The sequence below is a fragment of the Piliocolobus tephrosceles genome, chromosome 18 (assembly GCF_002776525.5).
Source record: "Piliocolobus tephrosceles isolate RC106 chromosome 18, ASM277652v3, whole genome shotgun sequence".
In the NCBI taxonomy this organism is placed as follows: Eukaryota; Metazoa; Chordata; class Mammalia; order Primates; family Cercopithecidae; genus Piliocolobus; species Piliocolobus tephrosceles.
This window is the reverse complement of record NC_045451.1, coordinates 72,316,907-72,340,769: the sequence shown is the minus strand read 5'-3', so window position 1 is coordinate 72,340,769 and position 23,863 is coordinate 72,316,907. Positions and strand designations below refer to the sequence as shown.

General features: G+C 44.4%; 1 protein-coding gene across 2 annotated transcripts in view; it reads right to left on the bottom strand.

Annotated features, from left to right (window-relative positions):
- Positions 1–6,458: 6,458 nt before the first annotated feature.
- Positions 6,459–23,863, bottom strand: part of PIEZO2 (piezo type mechanosensitive ion channel component 2) — a 460,236-nt gene continuing 442,831 nt past the window's right edge. For both annotated transcript variants that reach the window (XM_023228479.2, XM_026456028.1), the window contains 9 exons: positions 22,591–22,749; positions 21,033–21,180; positions 18,809–18,997; positions 18,360–18,452; positions 16,899–17,071; positions 14,475–14,603; positions 11,414–11,493; positions 8,892–9,075; positions 6,459–7,995 (listed from right to left, as the gene is read on the bottom strand). In XM_023228479.2, the coding sequence (XP_023084247.1) occupies positions 7,743–7,995; positions 8,892–9,075; positions 11,414–11,493; positions 14,475–14,603; positions 16,899–17,071; positions 18,360–18,452; positions 18,809–18,997; positions 21,033–21,180; positions 22,591–22,749 (1,408 nt within the window). In that variant the 3' untranslated portion in view covers positions 6,459–7,742. The remainder of the gene's footprint in view (positions 7,996–8,891; positions 9,076–11,413; positions 11,494–14,474; positions 14,604–16,898; positions 17,072–18,359; positions 18,453–18,808; positions 18,998–21,032; positions 21,181–22,590; positions 22,750–23,863) is intronic.

The window sequence follows — 23,863 nt, the reverse complement described above, 5'->3', positions numbered from 1 at the left end:
GAATCTGCACTGTCTTTGCCCTTGTTTTGCCCCTGCCCTGAGTTCCTGCCCCTGCCTCTGCCACGGCCATGGTCCTGCCCTGGCCTTGGCACTGCCGTGGCCCTGCCCTGCCTTGGCCCCTTGCTTCCCTGGGCTTACCCTCCCTGCCCTGGCCCTGACTTGGCCCTACCCTAGCTTTGACCCTGCTCTGGCTTTACCTTGGCCCTCACCCTAGCCTTGGCTTGGCCTTGTCTTGGACCAGCCATAAGCACAGACCTGGCCGTGGCTCTGGCCCTGCCATGGGCCTATCCGAGACCCTGGCCCTGCGAGGTACCCGCCCTGGCCCTGCTCTGGGCCTAGCTTTGTCCCTGGTCCTTAGATGACCCTGCCCTTGCCCTTTCCCTGGCACTGGCCTTGGACATGACTGTGGTCCTAACCCTGGCCCTGCCCTGGAGCTGCCACTGTCTTGGCCCTGCCCTGGCCCTATACCTACCCTGCTCCTGGCCCTGGCCCTGCCCCCAGCCATGAACCTGCCCTGGTTGACCCTGTCCTCTCTTCACCCTGTTACCCTGGGCCTGATCTGCCCTGCCCTGCCCTGAGTTTGGCCCTGCCCGGACCCCGCCTTGGCTGGAGCATGGTGGGCGCACAGCTCTTCCACGGGAATCCTGAGCATGGCAGGGCCCCCACATCTGCCGTGTTTCCTGGGCCCATGCACTCTGGGTTTGTGGTGCAGAGACTGCTTGTGACCCCCAGGTACGGAGTAGTGGACACCACGGGGGACAGTGTCCTGTGAGTGGAGGCGTCACGAACGGGAATTGGCAGTTGGGTGCAGGGAGCTGGCTGGGTCTGAATTTCTGTTGCTTCTGCTCCCCGAGAAGCGCAGCCTGGGTGGGCCCAGTGATTCCTGTGGAGTGGGGAGCCTGGCACTGTGGTGTCTCCAGCACCCACTCCAGACCCCATTTCCTGGCCAGTTTGGACCAAAAGGAGAGGCTGGACTTTGGAGGGTGGGTGTGAGTATCTTTGCTGAAACCAGCCCCTGCCACCCAGTGGCCGGCATGACAAGGTGAGGCTCTGATGCTACCACCCCTTGCATCCTCCTCTAGGCTTTTCTGGCTTTGCCTGCCCAGCTGCTCCATCCCAGGAGGAGGAGGAGCCCCCTGTCACAGGCTGGAGGCTGGAGCCTGCGACACCATGGCCAGCCTTGCTGTGGGTTGGTGGTGGAAACAGAGACTGCAGCACGCTGGGGTGGTAGGAGGGTGGCTGCAACAGGAGGGTGGCTGGCTGCAGCCAGGGCGGGAGCAGGGCTGCAGTGGTGGCCAGGCTCTGGTGGTGGTCAGGTGGTAGGAGCCTTGTAGGGGGGACCGATGCATTGAGGGCAACAGCAGCGGTGGTTGTATTGGCATCGTGCTACTGATGGCAGCAGCAGCAAGTCTGGGGCCAGGAAGGGGTTGTAGGAGCTCTGCAGGCTGGCCCGGCCTGGCCTGGGTGGGTAGGAAGCTGCGGGTGCTGTATCTCAGACCTCTGTGGCAGCTGTGGAGGCGCATCTAGGGCAAGGATCCTTCCCCTTCTCTTGCAGGATCTGTAGGGCGCCCTCGTCCTGCTGGCACCTGAGCCAGGCGGGAGTGGCAGTATTATCTCACTGTTAAAATTTAGGGGATGACTATTTGTGTATGTATCTGCTTGTCTTTTGTTGATAGTCTTGTACATTTTCAAATTTCATTTTCTTAATGTTTTATGACTTGTTTTGTGACCTAACATATGGTCTGTGCTTGAGAATGGCCCATGTGCTGAGGAAAATAATGTGTGCTCTGCAGCTCTTAGAGGCTGAAATACTCCATAAATATGTATTTGATCGCTTTGGTCTATAATTCAGATTAAGTTCATTGTTTCTTAATTTTCTGTGTGGAAGATCTGTTCAGTGCTGAAAGTGGGACACTGATGTGTCCAGGTATTATTATATGGAGTTCTAGCTCTCTAACTGTAGTAATATTTTCTTTATCTATCTAGGTGCTTCAGTGTTGAGTGCATATATATTTACAATCGTTATGTCTTCTTGCTAAATTGACCCCTTTGTGATTATCTAGTGGCATTCTTTGTCTTTTCTAATAGTTGTTTTAAAGTTTATTTTGTCTGACATAAGTATAGTTATTTCTGCTCTCTCTCTCTCTCTTTTTTTTTGGTTTCCATTGGCAGGGAATCTTTTCCATTCCCTTATTTTCAGACTATGTGTGTCTTTGGAGGTTAAGTGTATTTCTTGTAGGCAACAGATAAATGGGTCTCATTTTTTTAATCCATTCTGCCACGTATGTCTTTTGATTGGCGAGTTCAGTCCATTTACATTCGTTGTTATTATGGATGAGTGAGGGCTTGCTCTTACTGTCTTGTTTTTTGGTTGCTTTGTGGCCTTCTCTTCCCTTTTGTTCCTTCCTGTCTTCCTTTTAGTGAAAGTGATTTTCTCTAATACACTTTTAGCACTGGGTTTGACACATGAAATCGTAAGAGCAAATACTGGAACACTATTGATATTATTAGTCTCGCAGCTCCTGAAACCATCGCCAGCAATCTTTCTCTGCCCCTGAACATGGAGTAAGGGCCTGGGTGCCCCTTATTCAAAGCAATGTAGACTCTGAGAACCAATCATTTCTGTGCACTGTTTGTACCAAGTGCTTTTATGCCAACTCTAACTTGGCCAATATAGTTTCAGACTGTTTTCTCTGTGAAATTTAACGTATTCTTCTCTCATTCAATACTGTGCTTATAGACTCTGGGTAGGAGAATTCTGGGCAGGCAAAGGTAGTGCCGCCTAGGCACAATTCTATCTGGTTTTCCCTGAACACCTTAAAGAAACTGCAGCGGGGTCAGGTCCGCGATGCTAGCATGATTGCTGAAGTTCCTCTGCCTCTTCAAACTTCCCTCCAGGACATTCCCTCCGTGAGCCTTTCTCTCCACTTCCTCACCGTCTGGTTTGCTCTGATGCCTACACCTGCCGTGCTTCTGGACGTCTGCGACAACCCTGCTGCGAAGGTCTCAGGTACAGAACTTAGTCTTACGTGGAAGAAAACACAGGGCTTCCCAAAGGTCTTACTGCAGGTTTAAACTGTAATGGTGTTAGAAGTATAAATACTACAAACTTAGAAAAGGCCACATCGTAAAGGATAATGATTTAAACATTTAAGATACTAATATCTTTGCTATGGACGCTCAAGCCAACCACTGTCTTGTGCTAGTGGTTCTAGTCCATTTTCAAACTGCAAACACGGAGAAGCAGCCGCAGGAAGGTTGCCTTTGAAGATCCTCCAAAGAACATCCCGCAACAGAAGGTCTGATGGAGACTGCCAGCGAACCACAAGGCCTCTGCCATGCTGCGGCTCTGGATGAACATGGACGCCGTGTCACATGCAGCCGAGAAGCTGAAATGTGATACTCCAATCTGCAAAGCTGAAGAAATGTGGACTACTTAAATAAACTTCTAAATGATGAGTTCTCTAAGTTGGCAGCATTTATACTTCTGATTTGGGACACACTGTAGATAGCTCAATACCGAGCGATATATCCAACTCAAAAGGTCAGAAGAAGAATACTGAATAACACAAAGAAGTGAAAAAAATAAGAAAGATAAAAACAGATTTATAAACTAGAAAGCAAATAAACAATAGGGGAAAACAGTACTCTGAAAATCCTAATAAAATAGGTTGAATAATAGGCAAGTGTGTTCAATAAAAATATGTGGGAATATAAGCACAGGTACCTATGTCTTAACATAACACTTTAATTAAGAATAATATTTTAATTTTTAAAAATGCCCCTTATTCAAAACCAATGTAGAGTCTGAGGTCCAATCATTTGTGTGCGCTGTTTGTACCGAGTGCTTTTATGCCAAATCTAACTTGGTCAATGTAGTCTCAGACTGTTTTCTCTGAGAAATTTAACATATTCTTCCCTCATTCAATACTGTGCTTTCAGACTCTGTGTAGGGGAATTCTGGGCCGGTAAAGGTAGTGCAGCCTAGAGCTTGGCACTTCCTCAGTCACTCCCTATCGCCTCCCCCACAAACAAAAGAAATGCAGATGAGAACTAGGCCAGGACAGATCTGGACTCCAAAGAATGACGGGACACCTGCCGGAGAAGCCCGTCACAGGTGGGAGAAGAGAGGAACCAGGACGGTCTTGCCAGGCAGAGCTGGGGTCAGTTCACCCACACAAGAGATGGCCCCTGGACCCTGGAGGATTTTTCCCCATGCTCATGGGTGGGTGAGGGGCTGCGCAGGGCTGGGCCTGTGAACTCTCCAGAGTGACAGGTTGGAGCTGCCTCCCAGGACCAGGCCCCGTGCCGCATGGGCCCTGAGAAGACCTGCTGGGGAGAGTCCCTGCGGTGCAGACGAGTTGCTACTGGGAAGGGAGGGCTCAGAGTGGGCGGGGGGACAGAGCGGAGGTCTCATGAAGGAAGGGCGCACTTGGGAGCCAGTGGAAACCACAGTGGAGGGGCCTCCAGAGCTGCGAAGCTGGAAGAGCTTCCTACCCTAACGTCAGGGAAACAAATGTCCCCTGCAAAGGAGCAAGAGTAAAGGACTGTGCCTCCATCCAACACCAAATGTGGCTGGTGAGAAAGAGTAAGGGGCGGGCTTGTGGCCTTTGAGACTGTCAAAGTGTGCCAGAAAGATATGCTCACCAATGGGTGGAAAACATAATCCAGTGTTTCAAAATGAAGTAACATAAATTCAGAAAAAATAGAAGACCTGAAAGAACAATAAAAATCAGAATTAGAAAACTCAGAATGAGTTAGCGTTCAGGAAATTAGCGAAAAAGTAAAACATGGTTTCAGAAGGGATGACTCAGTCAGAAGGACAGTAAATTACGGAACACATGCCACAGATACGGCAAGGCAAGGGGTCGCCCTACTGACGGGGCTAATTGACCCAGGTCAGCAGAACGAGGAGGCTGTTGCCACACAGCCAGGCGAGAAGAATATGTTGGTGCTCAGGGGATCATCCCTCTTTGGCGCTTGCTGCCTCATGTGAATGACAAAGAGGCAAAGCTGCAGCCAGGACCTGAAGAGAGCTTGAAACCAGGACCTTGGGCTCCTCAGCTTCAGGGTCTAGCTGACCCCGCCAGGTCTGCTGGCCAAGGGAGAAGGGATCTTGTAGTGGTGCCAGAGGGATGGGTGATGAGTCTCACTTTGGCCTTGAAACCAGCTGCAGGTGGGCCTGTAGCTCCTTTCCCTCTGCTCTTCCCTTGCAAGAGAGGTCAGTGTCCAAGAGTAGACGGCGATGGGTAATGCAGTCTCCTAGGATTCCCTGTGGACTCCCACATGCACATGGCTGGCCCTGTCCCTCAAGGGCAAAAACCCCCAGCCTGCAGGGAGGCGCCTCGTGAAAGGTGAAGTCCTTGCCCAGGGGATGGCTATGACAATGGCTTGCTGGTGTGGGAGCCAAACACCCCTGGCTTAGTTTGGGATAAAGGGAGGGCTACCCCAGCTCCAGGGCTCAGTGGCAACTGCAGCTTCTCTCTGCCTGGTCCTGCCTTCCTCCGTGACCTGTATAACCTGTGATCACTGCCCGAAAATGACCTCATGTGACTGTGTCTCAGAGTTTATCTCCAGAGAACCCAATCTCAGGTGGCAGCAGGCTGCTTGGCCGGGGTGGGCGGCCTTTGAGCCTTAGCATGTTGCTGTGCAGAGCCTGATGATCCCTGACGGTGTCAGATAAAGGAGGCTTGAGGAGGGTGGGAGACCCCTTTGCCCAGGTCTCCCAGCCCCACAGCGGCTGGGCCAGGACCAGAAGCCAGGCTCTGGCATTCTCTGAGTGATTTCCAGTCTGCACACGCAGTTCTGGGAGGAATGCCTTCTTTGGCCAGCACTCTCTCCTGAAATATGTTCCTCTCTTAACACAACTGGAGGCTTTTGCCTTACACCCTGCACGTTGTTTTCTTGAGGAATATTTCAATTCTGGTATCCTCTAAACTGTACGTTTTCTTCTCATGAGCATTTTCCTATGCCTCATCTTTTCTACATGAGCTACAATTTGCTTTCTGGAAATTTCTTGTTGACTTTTTTTTTTTGAAAGAAAGAACTCACAACCAGATATGCACCGTGATTCTTTCTGCTGTTGAGAAATTAGACCTTCGTGCAAGAGTTCCACTAAGTGGTTTGAGTTTATTGTTGCAGTGACGGAAGCAGTTTATCTCCGCAGGAGGAAGCGTGCTGGCTTTCACTGTGTAAGAATAAATATGCACGAATTAATTCTGTACAAGACACAACATCATTTGAAGTCTGCTACTTTTTTAAAGCTCCATATTCACTGGAGCTTCCTTTTTGGAAATTATTTATTAGTTGTTTTCTGTTTATATGAGGAAAACAAAACAAAACAGAACCAGCAAGAAGTGGATTCTTATTTCAGTTGATTAAAAAAAACCCGTACACTGTATCAAAACAATCTGTTTTCTATTTCATGCAAAAAAGCAAAATAAGGAGTATTCTTAAAATGACTTTGCAGGATGTGCTTTATTTTAAGTCAGCCCTGAACCCAAACTACACAGGATCAATTTTTGACATATTCTAGTCCATTCAATGATTCTTCTCAGAAACTGTATCTTAATATGGAATGAAAACTACATTTCAATCATAAATTGTTCATGCTACATTGTTATTTAATGAAGAGGTTGTATTACCAATAATAATAATTTAAGAAAAGGCCATTTTTATTTCCCCAAGCTCAATATACATATTTCTTTCATAATTATGAACTTAAAAAACCCGTCTCAGATGTAAAAATGTGAATTGGAATATGTAAACTCTTTGATAGACCTGAAAAACAGGAAGGAAAATGTCACATACTGGAAAAACCCTTGCCTTAAATCATGGAAATGGGAAAACGCACGTTGAGGGGCGGGGAAGGCAGCAGAGCGGTCCTGACCTCAGTTATTAAAGAGTTACAAAGTATTCCAGGTCCCACTGGGCGGCCTTTTTACTCTTCTGCCTCACGTCTGTTTGCACAGGAGACCGCAGCCCTCCAGAACGGTTCCCCTCATTGAAGCCGGTCACTGCTGGACCACAACAAAGCAGGTGTCCACACCATTTGTTTTGCTTTTTTTTTTTTTTTTTTTTTTTCCTGAGAAGTCACTGGTCTTTAATGGAAAGGTATCTTATTAGTCCTTGGTTAAGATAAGGCAGTAAGAGTATCACTAATGTTATGTTTTTGCTTAGAATGAGGCTGATCCTTCCACTGGCGTCTTCATGGGCAATTAGTTCCCTCTCTTTTGCCCCTAGAAACACAGGTAGGAGCTGTCTGCTCCCTATTGCTGTTGCATATTCTGAGTGTGTTGAAGGCTCATCTAGTCTCATCACAGCAGCTTTCCCAGTGGGGGTGGAGCGCTGTATATTGCATTGTAGCATCTCTCCAGGAAGGGCGCGGCCCGCAGAGGAAAACATACCCATGTTTCCGTCTGACTCCTCTTCTGTTTCTGTTAGGGACGGGGCCCATACACGGTTCCTTCACATGGTCAATCAGAATGCAAGACACTGTTGACTAAAACATAAAGCAAGTAGCCCTGATTTCAGAGAAATGGAGTTACAAATAACATTTTCAACAGTGCCTTAACTTGCAAGGTAGCTTTTACTGCAAAAGGATGTCAGTTCCTTTTGTTTACCTGTCAGAAGAGAAACAAAACCATTTCCATCGAACTAGAAATGCTTAGCTCTTATGAGAATATTGTGCTTTTAAAAAAAATTCAAATGTTAACATTATTTGCAGTCTGTGTTCTAAGGTTTCAATTTGTTTTCTCTCTAGTCCATTTGATCATTGTCTCTGGTGAGCGATACAGGAATATCAATTTGGCGTACAGATCTTCTTCTAGTTCCAGTTCTCCTGTCTCTCGAACTAAAAAAATATCTGTGCACAACTTCAAAATTCGATCCACATTTGGAAGCTCTTCAAACATGATGGAGTGAGAAATCCCACTGAAGAATTCTCGGACAAATTTCCCAATCACAAGCACAACGGAAGCATATAATCCCATAATACTGAAAAAAACAGTAAGTAGAAATTGCATATAGCAGTTAAATACAGTTAATAAAGCATGTCTAAAAGAAAAAAATATTATTTTGTCTCAAATTCCATAGAAGAAATAAGCATATCAAATCTCACATTTTTTCCCTTTGGTTAAAAAGTTGACTTTTTATAATAGAATTATTATAAATAGAAAATAGAATTATATATTACAGAACTGTTAGACTTGAAAAATAAAAGTCCTTTACAATCTCACATTCTGGAAATAATCAATGCTAACCGTTTCATGTATGAATTTCAGGTATTTTATTGCATATATTAAATGCATAAATCATATATTTGGTAGAAATGTGATTATATATGATTTTCTGTGGCAGGCTCCTTTCTTTTTAGAATACTGTCTCTCAGATTAATTTTTTATCAAATTCTGGGTGAAAATCATTTCTTATGAGGCTAACTTTGAGAAATATAATACTTTATATTTGTGTCTTGTGGGGATGTGCGTGTCCTAGGATTTCAGCATCAGAACATGATGGGATGGTTCAGAAGTTCAAAAGTGGGATGTCTGATAGATCAATCTGCTAAGGATTAGAAGGAAATCTAGGCAGAAAAGTGGTATTTCCATGCCAGTTTCTAAATGTAAACACTGGATTGCATTAAACTGTGCCATAACAGGAAGACGTGGAGTGAAGAGGCCGTATGCCTGGGCTGTGTGAGTCACGGTGGCCATTTTCATCTCTTTGGGACGCTGGTGCCTAATTTTTTGAAATGAAGGGCCAAGGACGTGTGCATTTTAATATTGCAGCTCTAAAATTAGTGAATTCTAAGAAGATAAAAGGTTTCCCACTCTCAACTTTCTATGATACAGAAGTAGACTCTTGTAACTGTGAATTGTTCAATGAGTCCTTACCCATAGCCAGCCAGGAACCCCAGACTTGGGGGACTGACTTTGTCATTGAAGACCACCAGTTCCAGGGCCTGAGAGTTCGGATTGTATATTCTGTTTCCAGTCAGGTTGAGAACCCACCACTCACTGTTATATTTAGTTGTATTGTCTCTGGACAAAATGATGGTAATGTCCATGAAATTATTTTCTAGAAGGGTAGAAACACAAAATCAAGTCAGCAGGAGAATTTTAGGATTTAATGCAAAAACATTTTCAGATGGCAAGATCTCAACAGTAGCACAAGGTTCCAGGATGAAAAGGATGCATGGACGTGCTAAAAGTGGGAATGGACAAGGATGAGTGGCCCTGGGTATCCAAGTGATTTTTCCTTTTCAGTGAGAGAGGTCAGCTGCTGTTGCTACATGAGCACGGCAGCGAAACCACAGGGCAAAAGTGGAGGATCCACCACCTGAGCGGCTGAGCTGATAATCCCAAATGACTCTGTAGACACTTAAAAAACCACATCGCTGACTTGTGATCGAATCAACCAGTCCATTCATCTTAGCAGCATTGGCTCAATGTCTCATGGGAGGGAGGCACTCCATTAGGTGCTAAAGGGCTCCAAAATTGCATATAACATTGTTCCTTATCTCCATGGGAAAAGACTATATACATGAGTACAATTTATGAGCACATGACAGCCACCATAGGACCAGCATTGACAAGGTCTCTTGGCTTAGAGAGACCACTTCTGGATAGCATGCTCCATGGGTGCCTCACAGAGCAGATAACTTCTGAGCTGAGATTTGCCGAGTGAGAACTTTAATAGGTGAAGCTGGGTGAGGAGGGAAGCTCATTTCAGGCAGGGTGATGGGACACAGCTCAGCAAATCTCTGAGAACCATAATATCGGGTCAATGATTACTTTTATTGGAGCTTAGGGTGAATGCAAACGAGCTGTAAAAGATACAGTAAAAAGCCTGTAGTGATATTGTATAGGTCTTTTTAAGAAGATTCCACTCCTGCCAACGATACTGGTGCTTCCCCTGAGAAACATGGTGGTGACTATAAACTAAACTCTGTGACGGTGGGAGCCACATCAGCATCATTTCATACTGAATTCCTAGATCACGGGTGTCCAATCTTTTGGCTTCCCTGGGCCACACTGGAAGAAGAATTGCCTTGGGTCACGCAGGAAATACACTAACACCAAGGACAGCTTATGAGCTAAAAAAAAAAAAAAAAAAAAAAAAATACCAAAAAATCTCATAATGTTTTAAGAAAGTTTACGGATTTGTGTTGGGCCATATTCAACACTGTCCTGGGTCACAGGCAGCCCATGAGATGCGGGTTCGACAACCTGGTCCTAGATGGTAGGAATCCAAGAATGGTACTTGACAAAAAATGTCTATGGCATGGAAGGATGAATCAATGGAGAAGAGTAAGGCACAGTATGATCCTGCTAGAGCCAAAGTCCTTATCAAGGAAGAGGGTGAACCATGCAGAACACACAGGAACAGGAGGAAGTTGGTTCTGAAGTCGGGAGACAGCTGTAAGGAGGAAACACAGGAGCCTGCAGCACACAGTCAGCTCGCGAAGAGCTTGTGGAGGGACAGACTTATTTCCTGGGGAATGACTGATTGTTGAGCAATCTGCATGCCCAGATGAAACATTTCTACAACTATTCCTGACTGAAAGGGAAATAGCAGATTTCTTAATGCGTCTTGCAAATACCTTGCAAGAGATACTTATTTACTGCTGAGGAAGAAACGTGTGTGATATGGAGCCTGGTCTTTTGCCCATCCCCAGGGCCCTCCACTGGGCCTCTACCAGGCCAATCTCTGTGTAGCTTTCCAACTCTTCACTTATGTCTGCGTCTTTCTAGCTAAACACAGCAGCACGGAGCCCAGGCTCCAGTGCCTGACCTATTGCCTAGTACGTAGTGAACGGCCCATGTTGGAGAATGAATGACCGTGTGCCAGATAACTGCACTAGTTTTCCACATTGTCCAGATCTATACATCTGCTTCTGGTTCAAGTCATGGAATCAAGCAATTCTTGATAATTAATAGAATCCAGAAACATGAATTTATACCATCCAAGTTATATTGGGAAAATTTAATCACTAAAGTGCCTCTCGTGATACTTACTGATCCTTGGGCGGAATCAAGTGCATTTCATGCTATCTTTTAATGTTCTTATTGTGAGGGACAGACATATTTAACAATGTATGAGGCAGTTTCCTGTCAGTAATCTGGCTGCTAATAGAAACAAGTCTATAATCTGATGAATCAGTACTATAAGAAACTTGGTGTGAATTTAAGGCAATCAAGTTCCGTATCAATGAAAAAGAGAAAATGAAGAATGTGGGTCCCAACTGAATGAGTGACTCCTTTGGGCTAGTGAAGGCAGGCAGAGGTTTTATACATCTTGTCACACAGGAAGAGATAGCTAAAAAGTAGTTTGATGAAGGCCCAAACACGCACTGTTGAAATTGAATAAAACTAGGATTGAAAACAATTCTGAAACAAATTTTTCTCATTCTTACCAGATAAAAGTTGCTTTATAGGTTTTGAGTTAGAATCACTAGGTGCTTTCACATAGTATGGATAAATCTTTTCTATGGTCCTGTACATTAAGAAAAAAAAAGATACAATTACATTTTAATTGTTTTACCCACCTAAAATTGATTTTTTATTTATTTATTTATTTTTTTTGAGACGGAGTCTCGCTCTGTCACCCAGGCTGGAGTGCAGTGGCCGGATCTCGGCTCACTGCAAGCTCCACCTCCCGGGTTTACACCATTCTCCTGCCTCAGCCTCCCAAGTAGCTGGGACTACAGGCGCCCGGCACCTCGCCCGGCTAGTTTTTTTGCATTTTTTAGTAGAGACGGGGTTTCACCGTGTTAGCCAGGATGGTCTCCATCTCCTGACTTCGTGATCCGCCCATCTCGGCCTCCCAAAGTGCTGGGATTACAGGCTTGAGCCACCGCGCCCAGCGATTTTTTATTGTTATTGTTGACCTTGTATCACCAAATAATGGTGGAAATTTCATATATCTGTACAATGTGTAGACATCATAATTTATGGGTTCCTATTACAATCAAAACTCTCTGATGTGGAGCAAATTCACTGAGCTTTATCCGGATCTGCATAAAGACTTAACTGAGACTGGGTAATTTATAAAGGAAAGAGGTTGAATTGACTCACAGTTCCACAAGGCTGGGGAGGCCACACAATCATGGCGGTCTACACAAGTAGTCTACACAAGTAGACTGCATGAACTGATCTAGAGGGGAGTGAGAGGTGAAGATAGATGGTGGCCTGGACCTCGAGTGACCTCTGCCTCCCACAAGCCCAGTGCCTTGAATACATTCTTGAGTCTGTACGACAAGCTGGGTGATGGCTTACAAACAGCCACAGGCCTTTTCCCAATTCTACAGCTTGTTTCTGAAGCTAAGGGGCACTCTTTCTTACTAAGATCCTCTAATTCTTATCCATACCATTGAGCACACTTCAAATTTTAATTTCTAGATTTTCAAACATATCTATAATCAGGCTGATACGGTTTGACTGTGTCCCCACCCAAATCTCATCTTGAATTGTAGCTCCCATAATCCCCACGTCATGGCAGGGACCGGTGGGAGATAACTGGATGATGGGGGCAGGTTTTCCTCCATCATCATGCTGTTCTCGTGACAGTGAATAAGACTCATGAAATTTGATGGTTTTACAAAGGTCAGTCCCCCTGTACACGCTCCCTTGCCCACCACCATGCAAGATGTGCCTTTGCTCCTCCTTCGCCTTCTGCCATGATTGTGTGGCCTCCCCAGCCTTGTGGAACTGTGAGTCAATTCAACCTCTTTCCTTTATAAATTACCCAGTCTCAGTTAAGTCTTTATTAGCGGTATGAGAACGGACTAATACACAAGTAGACTGCATGAACTGATCTAGAGGGGAGTGAGAGGTGAAGATAGATGGTGGCCTGGACCTCGAGTGACCTCTGCCTCCCACAAGCCCAGTGCCTTGAATACATTCTTGAGTAGACACGCCTTCTCATCTGGGAGGTGATGGGAAAGGATCTGACAGTCTCCAAGAGCCCTTCAACTTTAGTGAGTTGCAAAACATATCTCAGTCTGGGAACACTTCTAAGGCCCGCACCCTGGTGATAAGTATATTCCATGCATCACAATGGGGCCAGGGCAGTCTGGAAGACAAAACTGAGGGCATCACTGGTGGATGCCTGAACTATTATGTTTAGCAGTTTTAGATCCATATCATTTTTTTCTTGCTAGTTCATATATTAGAATCTAAACATCTCAGCTTGCATCTGTTGGAAGTGGAGTACTTAAGTGGCAGGAAAATATTTTGAGATATATAATATTTTTTTCCCAAATTTCCTTTTACCCTTTGTACTCCTTAACTCTGTATGCTCTACCCCCATTCAGAGACCCAGGGTCAGGAATAATAGTAGAAAAGGGTCTCGCAGGGTCTTTGCCTGGCTTTTGGTGATTATGGTCAGAGAAGAGCAAGGTTTGTCATCCAGAGATGAGATCAATACTTTTGGGGCCAGGTGGACAGAGAGTGGGAGGAGAATGAGCTTGACACTAGTGGCTCCCTAAGAAGGAACCTCGAGCCCCACCTCCTTCCACTGAGGGTGAACGAGTGAAGTGGGTGCCCACGATCAGGGGGCAGACACGAATGACAAGAGGCTTGGGTCATTTTAGTGCAGTCCCATGTGGCATTTCTGGATAGGGCCCTTAGAGGCACCAAGAGCCCAGTACCCCCAGGGGTGAATGAGGTACCACTGGGCACATATTATATTGGGTCAGGTGAACCCAGGTGGACCTGCCGGAGCTCCCACACCTCCAAACTGCATGAGAATCAGCATGATGATTTCTAGCGTGCCCCAGAATGGGTCCCAATAGCTGACGGAGACAGCTACTCTGCAGACTGAAGACAGACCTGGAAGAATAATGTCTCTCTCAATGGAAGCCCAGCGGGCCAGCACTTTCCATGCACTGATGAGCTTCCTGGAGCCTGGCACCCTACAAACCCTCATTCATTTGTTTTTTATTATTTATTTGTTTATTTATTTTTGAGATGGAGTCTCGCTCTGTTGCCCAGGCTGGAGTGCAGTGGTGCGATCTTGGCTCACTGCAAGCTCTGCCTCAAGGGTTCAAGCGATTCTCATGCCTCAGCCTCCTGAGTAGTTGGGATCATAGGTGTGCACCACCACACTTAGCTAATCTTTGTATTTTCAGTAGAGACAGGGTTTCACCATGTTGGTCAGGCTGGTCTTGAACTCCCGACCTCAGGGCATCCACCTGTCTCAGCCTCCCAAAATGCTGGGATTATAGGCATAAGCCACCGTGCCTGGCCCAAACCCTCATTCAGAACATAGACACAACCCTGGGGACAGTGGACAGAAAACTCCACGGCTGAGATTAAGTTTCCTTAATCTTACAAAATGGGGCCTCCAAATAAAAATTAACTTTGTGTTACCAAAGAATGAAGTTGCATTCCTCATACACATGAATCTGTAGATGGACATTTTGGACCAGCTGCATATACTTAACAAAGCTCTATTAGTAAGAAAAATAAACTTACACTGGTGTTTTTGAACCTTCTGTGCTGTTGCCTGCTATCATTTTAGCGATATTCTTTCGAGTCATATTTTTAAGAGGAAAAGAAAGCTTATCTGTTGCTATTTCCGATTTTGCACCCAGACTTAAGTTTCTGCGAAGAAACAAAAAGCTTAATGTCAATGATTATTCAGAAGTCTGGAAAACAGATTTACAACATATTTAACTCTTAATGTGATTAATGTCACCACGTTTTCATTGGGTCCACAATTGTCAATCCAGACCCCTTCAGTCCACTTCACTTCAATGCTCAGCTTCTTAGACTACTGAGTTAATAGAGCCCAAGGAGGCCACGAACACTTTTAAAACAGAGTTGAAGGTGAGAAAGAGAAGGAACCTGCTGATCAAAAGAGAACCCATCTTGATGTTTTAATATGAGTTTCTAAAATATTCTTTTATCAACCCAATGATGTTAGTCTCCACGATGATAAACAGACTCCATGTGTTAAAAAGAATATTCAGTCAGAAATTGAATTTTAATTGTTTTGTTGGTTTCTATTTCTTTTGGTAGCTCTTTAAAGAAAAGGCTAGAAAGTAAATTTTTGGTAATTTATACAGAGTTGGACATGAGGAATTTGGGACACTGAAAAGGAGAAAATGGGATTGATAGAGTTCTTTACATTCTGAACAGCCCCACTTTGAATTTTTTAAAACTATTTCCTTGTAAATTTTAGATGCTAGAAGGCATTCTTCTGTAACTGTCATGCTTCTTTCTTAATTCTAACGAGTTGGTCTTATGGACCCAAATGAACCTACTACTTGCCGGCCCAAATAAGCTTGCTTAGGGTTCTAAATCTCAAAACTGTGATGAAAGAACTAAGTTAATCAACTGGTGTATTATGTTGAGGTTCCCAAAACTGCATCACTAAACTATTGGGCTTTGGATGCGGTATTCGGATGTGAGAACTTCTGCTACGATATGCTCTTTCTACCGACACAAGGAAGAACAAAGCAGGGGCCACGTGCTGGCCACTGGCTCGGGCTGGGCACAGAGGACTCTCAGGAAAGCCTCTCCCTTCGGAGATGGCCAAGCTGCCCTCTCACCTCACACCTGGCAAGAGGGTCAGGTACGGCTTCCCCAGTATTGGTGGAAGCAAGTGATAATCTGGGCCTCCAGAGGCTGCAATTTCTTTTTCTTTTTCTTTCTTTCCTTTTTTTTGGAGACGAAATCTTGCTCTGTCACTCAGGTTGGAGCGCAGTGGCATGATCTCGGCTCACTGCAACCTCTGCCTCCCCGAGTTCAAGCAATTCTCCTGCCTCAGCCTCCTGAGTAGCTGGGACTACAGGTGTGTGCTAATTTTTGTATTTTTAGTAAAGACGGAGTTTCGCCATGTTGGCCAGGCTGGTCTCAAACTCCTGGCTTCAAGTGATCTGCCCACCTCGGTCTCCCAAAGTGCCAGGATTACAGGTGTGAGCCACCACAGTCAGCCTGAAATTTCTTTATCATTAAGACCAAACTTCAGCCTTTCGTGGAAGTTGTAAAATTCACCCAGACTGTTTCATTTTGTAAATCATCACCTTGCCTGTCTTCTCTCTACCTCTGTTTCTTGCTCACAGAACTCACTGCCAGCCTCTCTTTAAAAACTAAAGTTATTATCTAGAATAATCCAACATTAAAATATGAAATTTATTTGGATTTCAGTTTAAAAGGAGCAGGATATTGATTTTTTTGAGATTTATAGTTACATTCAAATTTTTTTTTGCATTGAAAAAAAGTTTAGATTTTCTGAAAACCACATATTAATTTAAATCAACTTTGAAATCACTTGATGCTCTGCCTTCATTTCTTAGTGTTTATGTGAAAGCACGTGGTCAGTTCTCGCTGCGTCAGAGCTAGCCTTTCTGTCTCCAGTGGGCATCATTCACTTCCTTTTCCACGGAAGATTATGGACAGTGAAATGTAAGATGCATGAGGAAAATCTAAGTGGAGAGGCTCCCTGTGGTAGATTTATAATAGTAATGTAAGTGATGCACGAGGGAGGTGTTCAGAGTAATACTCTTTTGCATTATAGTAAGAAACATTTGAAATTTAAGTGTTGTTTCGCCAATTGTACATTAAGGTAATAATATACAATTGATTTTGAAATGCAAAAATAAACAACAACAACAACAACAAACCCCAAAACCAAAAAACTAAAGTTAGCTAAAAACAACAAAAAAGGAAAACTAAGAAGTTCTTAGTCTGGTTAGTGATTCCTAGGCAAGTCATTATTTAGTAAACAAAAATGTTAGCTTTGGCATTGAAGGTAAGTTCCCAAGGCGGTAAAGACAAAGTAAGATCCACATTAATCTAAAGTTTCCGTTCTTCCATCCCACCACACCCTCCAACCCCCAACTCCATGTTTAGACTGGGGAAGGGATAAATTATGCATGGAAATACAGTAACTACCTCTGAATACTCCATGAAAAAACAACAGAGAAGCTACTATTGGGGTCCAGGAGTTCGTGTATCATTTTCTGCTTACTGGGTGGGCTGATGGTCCACAAAGAATTTGAGTTTCCTTCCAGTTCTGCTACTGTTATGTCTTCTTTTTCATAATTTTCCAGAAATTGCATAGCACCCTGTATGTGCACAAATGCACATGCATAAATAGATAATATGCATCATGCTGTATAAAGAAAGCAGTTACTCTTCCTTTTAACTGGCAGTATGGAAAAGGTTTCTCCCTTTGAAGGGAATATTTTTATAATGGATGGTCTTGAGTGTTCCATCGCACTAATTTGGCTTCCTTACCCACAGGTATGGGCAGTTTCCAGTTACATTACCCAATCCCAGCGGTTGCTACCATCAATACAGCTGTGGAATCATTCCAGTTAAACAATAAAGGAAAAACAGATAATTTAGTGTCATTTTTCCTTTCCACTAAAAAGGAAATTTATCACCTATTGGGGAATGTCCCTCTCATGAGAGAGACCAAACTTAACCTGCTCAGGACATCCCAACCCTCCCTGAAGAAGTGCTCATTGTTCCAGATTAGTGTTGACCGTGTGCATTATAGGTGATAATTTACAGAAGAGAGAAGCATCTCCTTCCTATTCACTCTCTTCAATTAAAAAAAAACTGTTTGTAAGACAAATTTTAATGATGAAGATGATGTTGTATGATTAAAAGTGTGGAATATAGGCAAGAGAATAACATCAGCCACCATCCTGCTACCAGAACATCATCACTGCTTTAAGTTTTAGGGGATGTATTTCTTATTTTTTGTAATGTAAAAAATAATAGCCTTTTTAGAATTTATGTTTTAGCTTGAGAAACTGTCATGTCATTCATAGTCTTAGTCTCTGTAATGAATTTTTTAATTACAAAATAAGTTGCTTAGAAAATCTTTGGACAACATGGCACGTAAATAAAATGGAAAGTAGAAGCTCCTTCTCCCCATTATGACCCCTCTAGGGTATCCAGTGCTAATCAAATTCATTTAATACATCTGCCTTAATTTCCTCAACCAGCTCCTGTTTGCTGAGCTGCAAATTGCCTCCAGTTCTGCTAATACAGAGAATGCACTCATAAGCCAGTGCCTAGATAGAGCTTTCTCACATTTTGAATTACTTCTTAGGACAGATTCCCAGAGTAGGCCTACTAGTCAAGAGATGAATATATACCACAATTTAAAAAAGTTAAACAACTTTTAAAATAGATCAATATTTAAATGTTTATTACCACTAATGTCCAGCAACATAGACCTAACTTCTTAGATTATCAAAGTGAATCTGCTGCATGTAGCTGATCAACCCTGCAAAGTCCTTCTTCCCACCACCTCAGGCCATGGCAAAGCATTAAATGACAACGAGTGAGCTCCCCTGGATGAGAGGTCTTCATAGGAATCTACTGTAGGGATTTACTTACGGTGTCCCTAGAAAAAGCTTGTATAAATTTATTAAAGTTCTGCTGGTCCATAACTTTCAACTGGCTTTGCTGGGCACTCATTGTGAAAATAGGCTGGAAAACAACGAGAACAGTGTTGTCAATATTCCCCAGCTCTTCTCTCCATCCTGAGTCGAAAGAAAAACATTTATGTAGGATATTAGCCCATTTATGTAGGATATGTTTATCCCATGGCAAACGGCATCCGAGATCTCTTTTTGGAGTCATTATTCCCGTGCCCAAGACCAGAGGGGAACTAGTCTCTCAATGTCTTCGGCACCTCATTTCATACATCACGTGTTTGCTGAGCAGTCAGAATATAGACAGGACAGCGGGGTCGGCAGCTCATAACTAAATACCCAAAGGCATCTATCGTAAAGGAGTGTGGTGTGGGGCAAGGCTCTGGCCGGCGGGGTGTGCACAGAGATCACCTGATACCCTCCCAGGGTAATTGTGACGGAGACGTCCAGGGGCTGGTTGATGACCCCAGCCACAGATTTGATCAAAGACATGAAGAGAAGAGGAAACCAGACGATGCAGATGAGCAGGACGATGATCATTCCTCCCATGCCATACTTCACCACTTTCTTCTTCTTCTGGCCCCGCGGCTGAGGGTATCTCTGCAACACAGAGTTCAGACAAGGCTCAGGCTTGGGTGCTTTCCCGCAGGCAGCGGGACTGGGGGATGGCGAGTGCTCTGACTGCAGTGCTGGGAACATGGATTTGGCCTGAATCTTCTCTGTGTGCTCTGACATGGGGACAGCAAGCTTGTCCCAGTCTCGAAACGAAGTTAGGGAGTGACGTGAAGCTGTCCTGAGGTCGCTCCAGCACCCCCTGGTGGTTCCACAGGGGCCAACAGGACTTGAGCGCCCTTCTCCCTTCAAGACTGTGGGTGGGTTTTGCTGGTGATGAACTCATGGACCAAGGGATCAAGTATCCGGCCGAATGAACCTTCTGGTTTTAAGGGATTATGCGAGAGAAAGATACTTTACTTTCAATTCCTGAATATTTAAAATCTGTGCCTTTCAATTGACCCTTCCCTGCCCTTGGAGGGTGGAAAAACATGATTTTTAATTTAATTAATGATACGTGTTCTTAAAGACAATGTTGTTCGAGTCCTAAAGTAAAATTTGTATGGGACAGGTGCAGTGGCTCATGCCTGTAATCCCAGCACTTTGGGAGGCCGAGGCGGGCGGATCACGAGGTCAGGAGATCGAGACCATCCTGGCTAACCCGGTGAAACCCCGTCTCTACTAAAAATACAAAAAATTAGCCGGGCGAGGTGGCGGCGCCTGTAGTCCCAGCTACTCGGGAGGCTGAGGCAGGAGAATGGCGGGAACCCAGGAGGCGGAGCTTGCAGTGAGCTGAGATGGCGCCACTGTACTCCAGCCTGGGCGACAGAGCGAGACTCCATCTCAAAAACAAACAAACAAAAGATTTGTATGATGAGAAAAGCCCCCTCTGGGCGCTGGCTTCAGGGAATGGGGAGGGGCAGGTGCGTGTTGCAGGGGCTCACTCTCCTACAGGAGCCCGTGCACTGCTAAGGCTGGGAGCGCTTCTGTTTGCTTTAATAGAGATTCATGAAGGACCCACTAAGCCCCCTGCTTAGAGACTATGCACAAGGGGAAGTTGGAGCTGTGCTGTCTGGCATCGAAGCTGCTCCTGTTCTACATGTGTGTTCTTACTTCAGTGTTGCTGCTCCATGACCTCTGTCCTTTCAGGGTTACCCCCCAGGCCAAGATATATGCAGAACATGGGGTCAACCCCACTCCCTGACGTGGCAATGTGATTTATCTTCAGGAGGGTTCCACTCGTTTCAGCAGATTAAGATAAGGAAAAATAATCTACCATTTACCCATAGGCACTAGCTGCAGATTACAAACCAGGAGAGAGGCCTGGGAGTCAGTACAGGACATGACTACCGTGGCTTTTACAACCCATAAACACAGAGACCACAGTACAACAGGCCCCATCACTGTAACGCTGAAATTCCCAGGGAAAGCTGCAGAACACACCAGGAATCACACAGAGGAGCCTTTTTCGAGGAGGGTATTTTGAGATGAGAAAGAAGGACATTTCATGCCACCGCAGCTAATGTTTGTTGGGTATTTCTATTGCTCTTATGCAACTGACTCTTCTTTCATATATTAAACTTTTGAGAAGTGCAATAAATAATAGTAATCTAGACATATTTAAACCTTAACATTCAACCTGGCAGAATAAGCAGATACTTGCACTTCAATTTTCTTTGCACAAAGAGGTTAAATAGTCCATCCCTCTTCGAAAAGTGAGTCAGAAGTAAGCATGAGTCCAAACCACTACCAGCCTCACTTTTCTCTACAACATCACATTCTTTTCTGCTCCCAAAGGAGCCATTTAAGAGTTTTTGGCATATATCAAGCAATATACCATTTTTAACAAATAACTACAATATGATGTCACCAAAAGAAGAAAACATCTGGATGCTGTTGATGACTATGGCGGCACTAAGTCTAAAATTCTCAACTCTAGTTGGTTGGAAATCACTGGGACATTTATACGTTGAGATAGTTTTGCCTCATGCCTTCATTGTGAGCAGAAGCTCACATTCATCTTAAAACCAGCCTATATCTAAGAGAAGTAGACGGGAATAAGGCACCTCTCCTGGTTTCTTACCTTCTCCGACTCCCGCCAACACTTCAGGATGAATATGTGGGCATAGATGTCCTCCACGCAGATCCAGCTGGACAGGCTCAAGGTTGTGTCTGTCCACACCCAGTCCATCACTGCCCTCAGCTCAGTCAAAAAGGGCACGAGGCGAAACCTGGCAGGAAACACATCTCATCAAAGAGACATTTGTAGGTGGCCCCCACCACCCTGCTCACCCGGGAGCTCAAGCAGTTCCTTACTGCTTCAGCCTCATGACTCAGAAAAAGTTCTCCTGGTGACCCTTCCAGTAAAACCCAAGTTGGAACACAACTGCTTTTCATTTTATAAGTGGAATCTATGGATTTGTATTTTTTCATTCTTTTCCCTTTCTCTGATTATCATAACCAACTGGGATCTCACTTTTAAATAAGTGTGAAGGTGACTCAGCTTCTTTCATATTTATTTGTTCATGTTACGAGACTCTTGGCCATGGGGTGCTGAATGACTGTGGCTCTGCTGCTGGATGAGTGAAGCAGGGGTGGTGCATGTGGTAGGTTAAAGATGAGGGCAAATGGATGAAGGCAGAGGGAGGAGGAGAGGTTGTGGGGAGCCAAGGCGTGAGGCCCCTCAGCCGCAGGACTTGCTGGAGTACCAAGTTGATGGTTTTGGCTCAGCCTCTGTGGTTCAGTTGTGTTCAGAAGGGATTGGCCTGGGCTCCTCCAGGCTCTGAAGATTTTTCCTTGTCTCTTGACTGACACAGAGCATCTCCCAGCCTGGAGAACCTGGGTTCTCCCAGGGCCCTCACAGCAGTGTGGATCGCCACTCAGCAATTCTCCCCTAGGCTGCCTCAGCCCTGTCACGTGAATGTAAACCCAATCCCCGGAAGAAACATCAGGCCCAGTCACAGGCTAGCACTGTATGAAACACGACCCTTCCGTGCTTCACAGCATCTGAAGGCGCTCAACACCTCTTCTGTCTGGGGCTGAGGGGAAGCCAGCAGAGCCACGGACTGTCTCACTTTTTATGCCGTGGTTTAATTTGCGAGAGAACAGAGGGGAGATGCTACCGCTGAACTTGTCACATAAAACAGCACATGTGCTTTGAGTGGTTAACTTACTACATGAGCACACAGGTCGTGGCATGCAGGTTGGTGTTTGGCAGAAAGAATGCCCCTCTTCAATGGAGGAACTTACTGAATACAAAAAATTCTAAGGATAATTTGGAATTCCCAAGGTATTCGGAACAGTCCAGGCTCCAAATACTGTGTTCTGTTGTGCCCAGAAGTATATAAATACTCACAGATCATGTATCCCTAGTTCTCATTCTCAAATATTATCACAGAAATCATGCAGGATCCTAACCCACGTGGATGAACGTAGAACAGCGCCCGGACAGGCTTGTGGCAATGAAACACAGAAAGGTGTTTCAAGAGGCAGACATCTTCCTTTGCCAGCACTGTAAGAGTTCCACAGTGATTCCCACTGCTGAATTCGTCCTCTCCCCCTTCCTTCCCAGGTGGGAACAAAATGCCTTTCCACGGCTTTCTTCCCCCATCAGTGACTGTGACAATGCAGAGCGTCCCTACCCTTGGAATAAGAAGAGGTTGACGTAATTGTAGCTCTTGGTGAGGAAGTTCCCCAGGACTCGCGTTGGGTAGCCGCAACGGATCTGGTAAGCAGACAACCCGAAGTAAACGCACTTCACGAAGTACCAAAGCTGGGCAACCAGGTTCTGGCTGAATTTCCTAAAATGTAAAAGTACAGAAAGTGAAGAAATGAAATACTCTTCTGAAACAAGAGGATGGCAGTGTTGAATTCAAACAACAACAACAGGCCAACAGAATTTCCCCTTCATCGCTCAAACTCAGTTCTAATAAACTGTCTACACATAGTGGATCACTTCAAAGGCAAAAGGTGGGATTAAAAAACTCGATAATTAAAGCGATTTCCTGTGAATGGTGCCTTCAATCTGTCTTATACCGTTGTTTAGGCCATAATTAAAATAAATTATTAAGTGAATTTACTGATAAAAATTTTCTCACTATGTAGATGATGCAGTTACCATAGTCCAAATTAGGCTCCTGAAAGAAAAAATCTATATACATTATATATGAGCTATATTAAAAATATATATAAACACACACACACACACACATATATATATATAGAGAGAGAGAGGATCCATAATTTAGAATATGTAAGAGAAAGAATTCTGATAGGTGGACTCTCAATTTCTTTTTATTACACATTATAAAAATAGGTAATGGATTAAAAACTCTGGAAACACCTGGATTTGGTTCCAGTTCTATCTGTATGTTATGGGATTTGTTTTCCAAGCCATTATTTCTCAAGACATCAGTGTCTTCATTTGACAATTCTTCCTAGTTCTGCAAATCTATAACTCCATGACCTAACCTTTATTTATTTTTAAGGATTTCATCAACAATACAGATGGCAGTCTTTTCTCCAGGTGAATCGTGAGGAGACACAGTATTGTACAGTTCAGGACTGCTAGCACAGGCTTGAAAAAAAATTAGTAGAATTAAATTTCACACTAGAAAAACAATTTAGAATATTAATGTCAAAGAATGATGAGCTATAGGACCACTTTAAACTTTGGATAAATGCAGCATTCTCCAAATGTCTTAAACATGGTCAGTACACATTTTAAAAAGGAAATAAAAAGAAAACTTTTGACTTGGTGAGAGTTTGGTATAATTTTCTCTGCCTTAAGATCTATACTTGAAGGTTTTGATACAAGCAGCATATTTCTCTTTGTGCCATATTTTGGATTTGTCCTCTCCCTCCCTCTCTTCCTTCCTTCCTTCCTTCCTTCCTTCCTTCCTTCCTTCCTTCCTT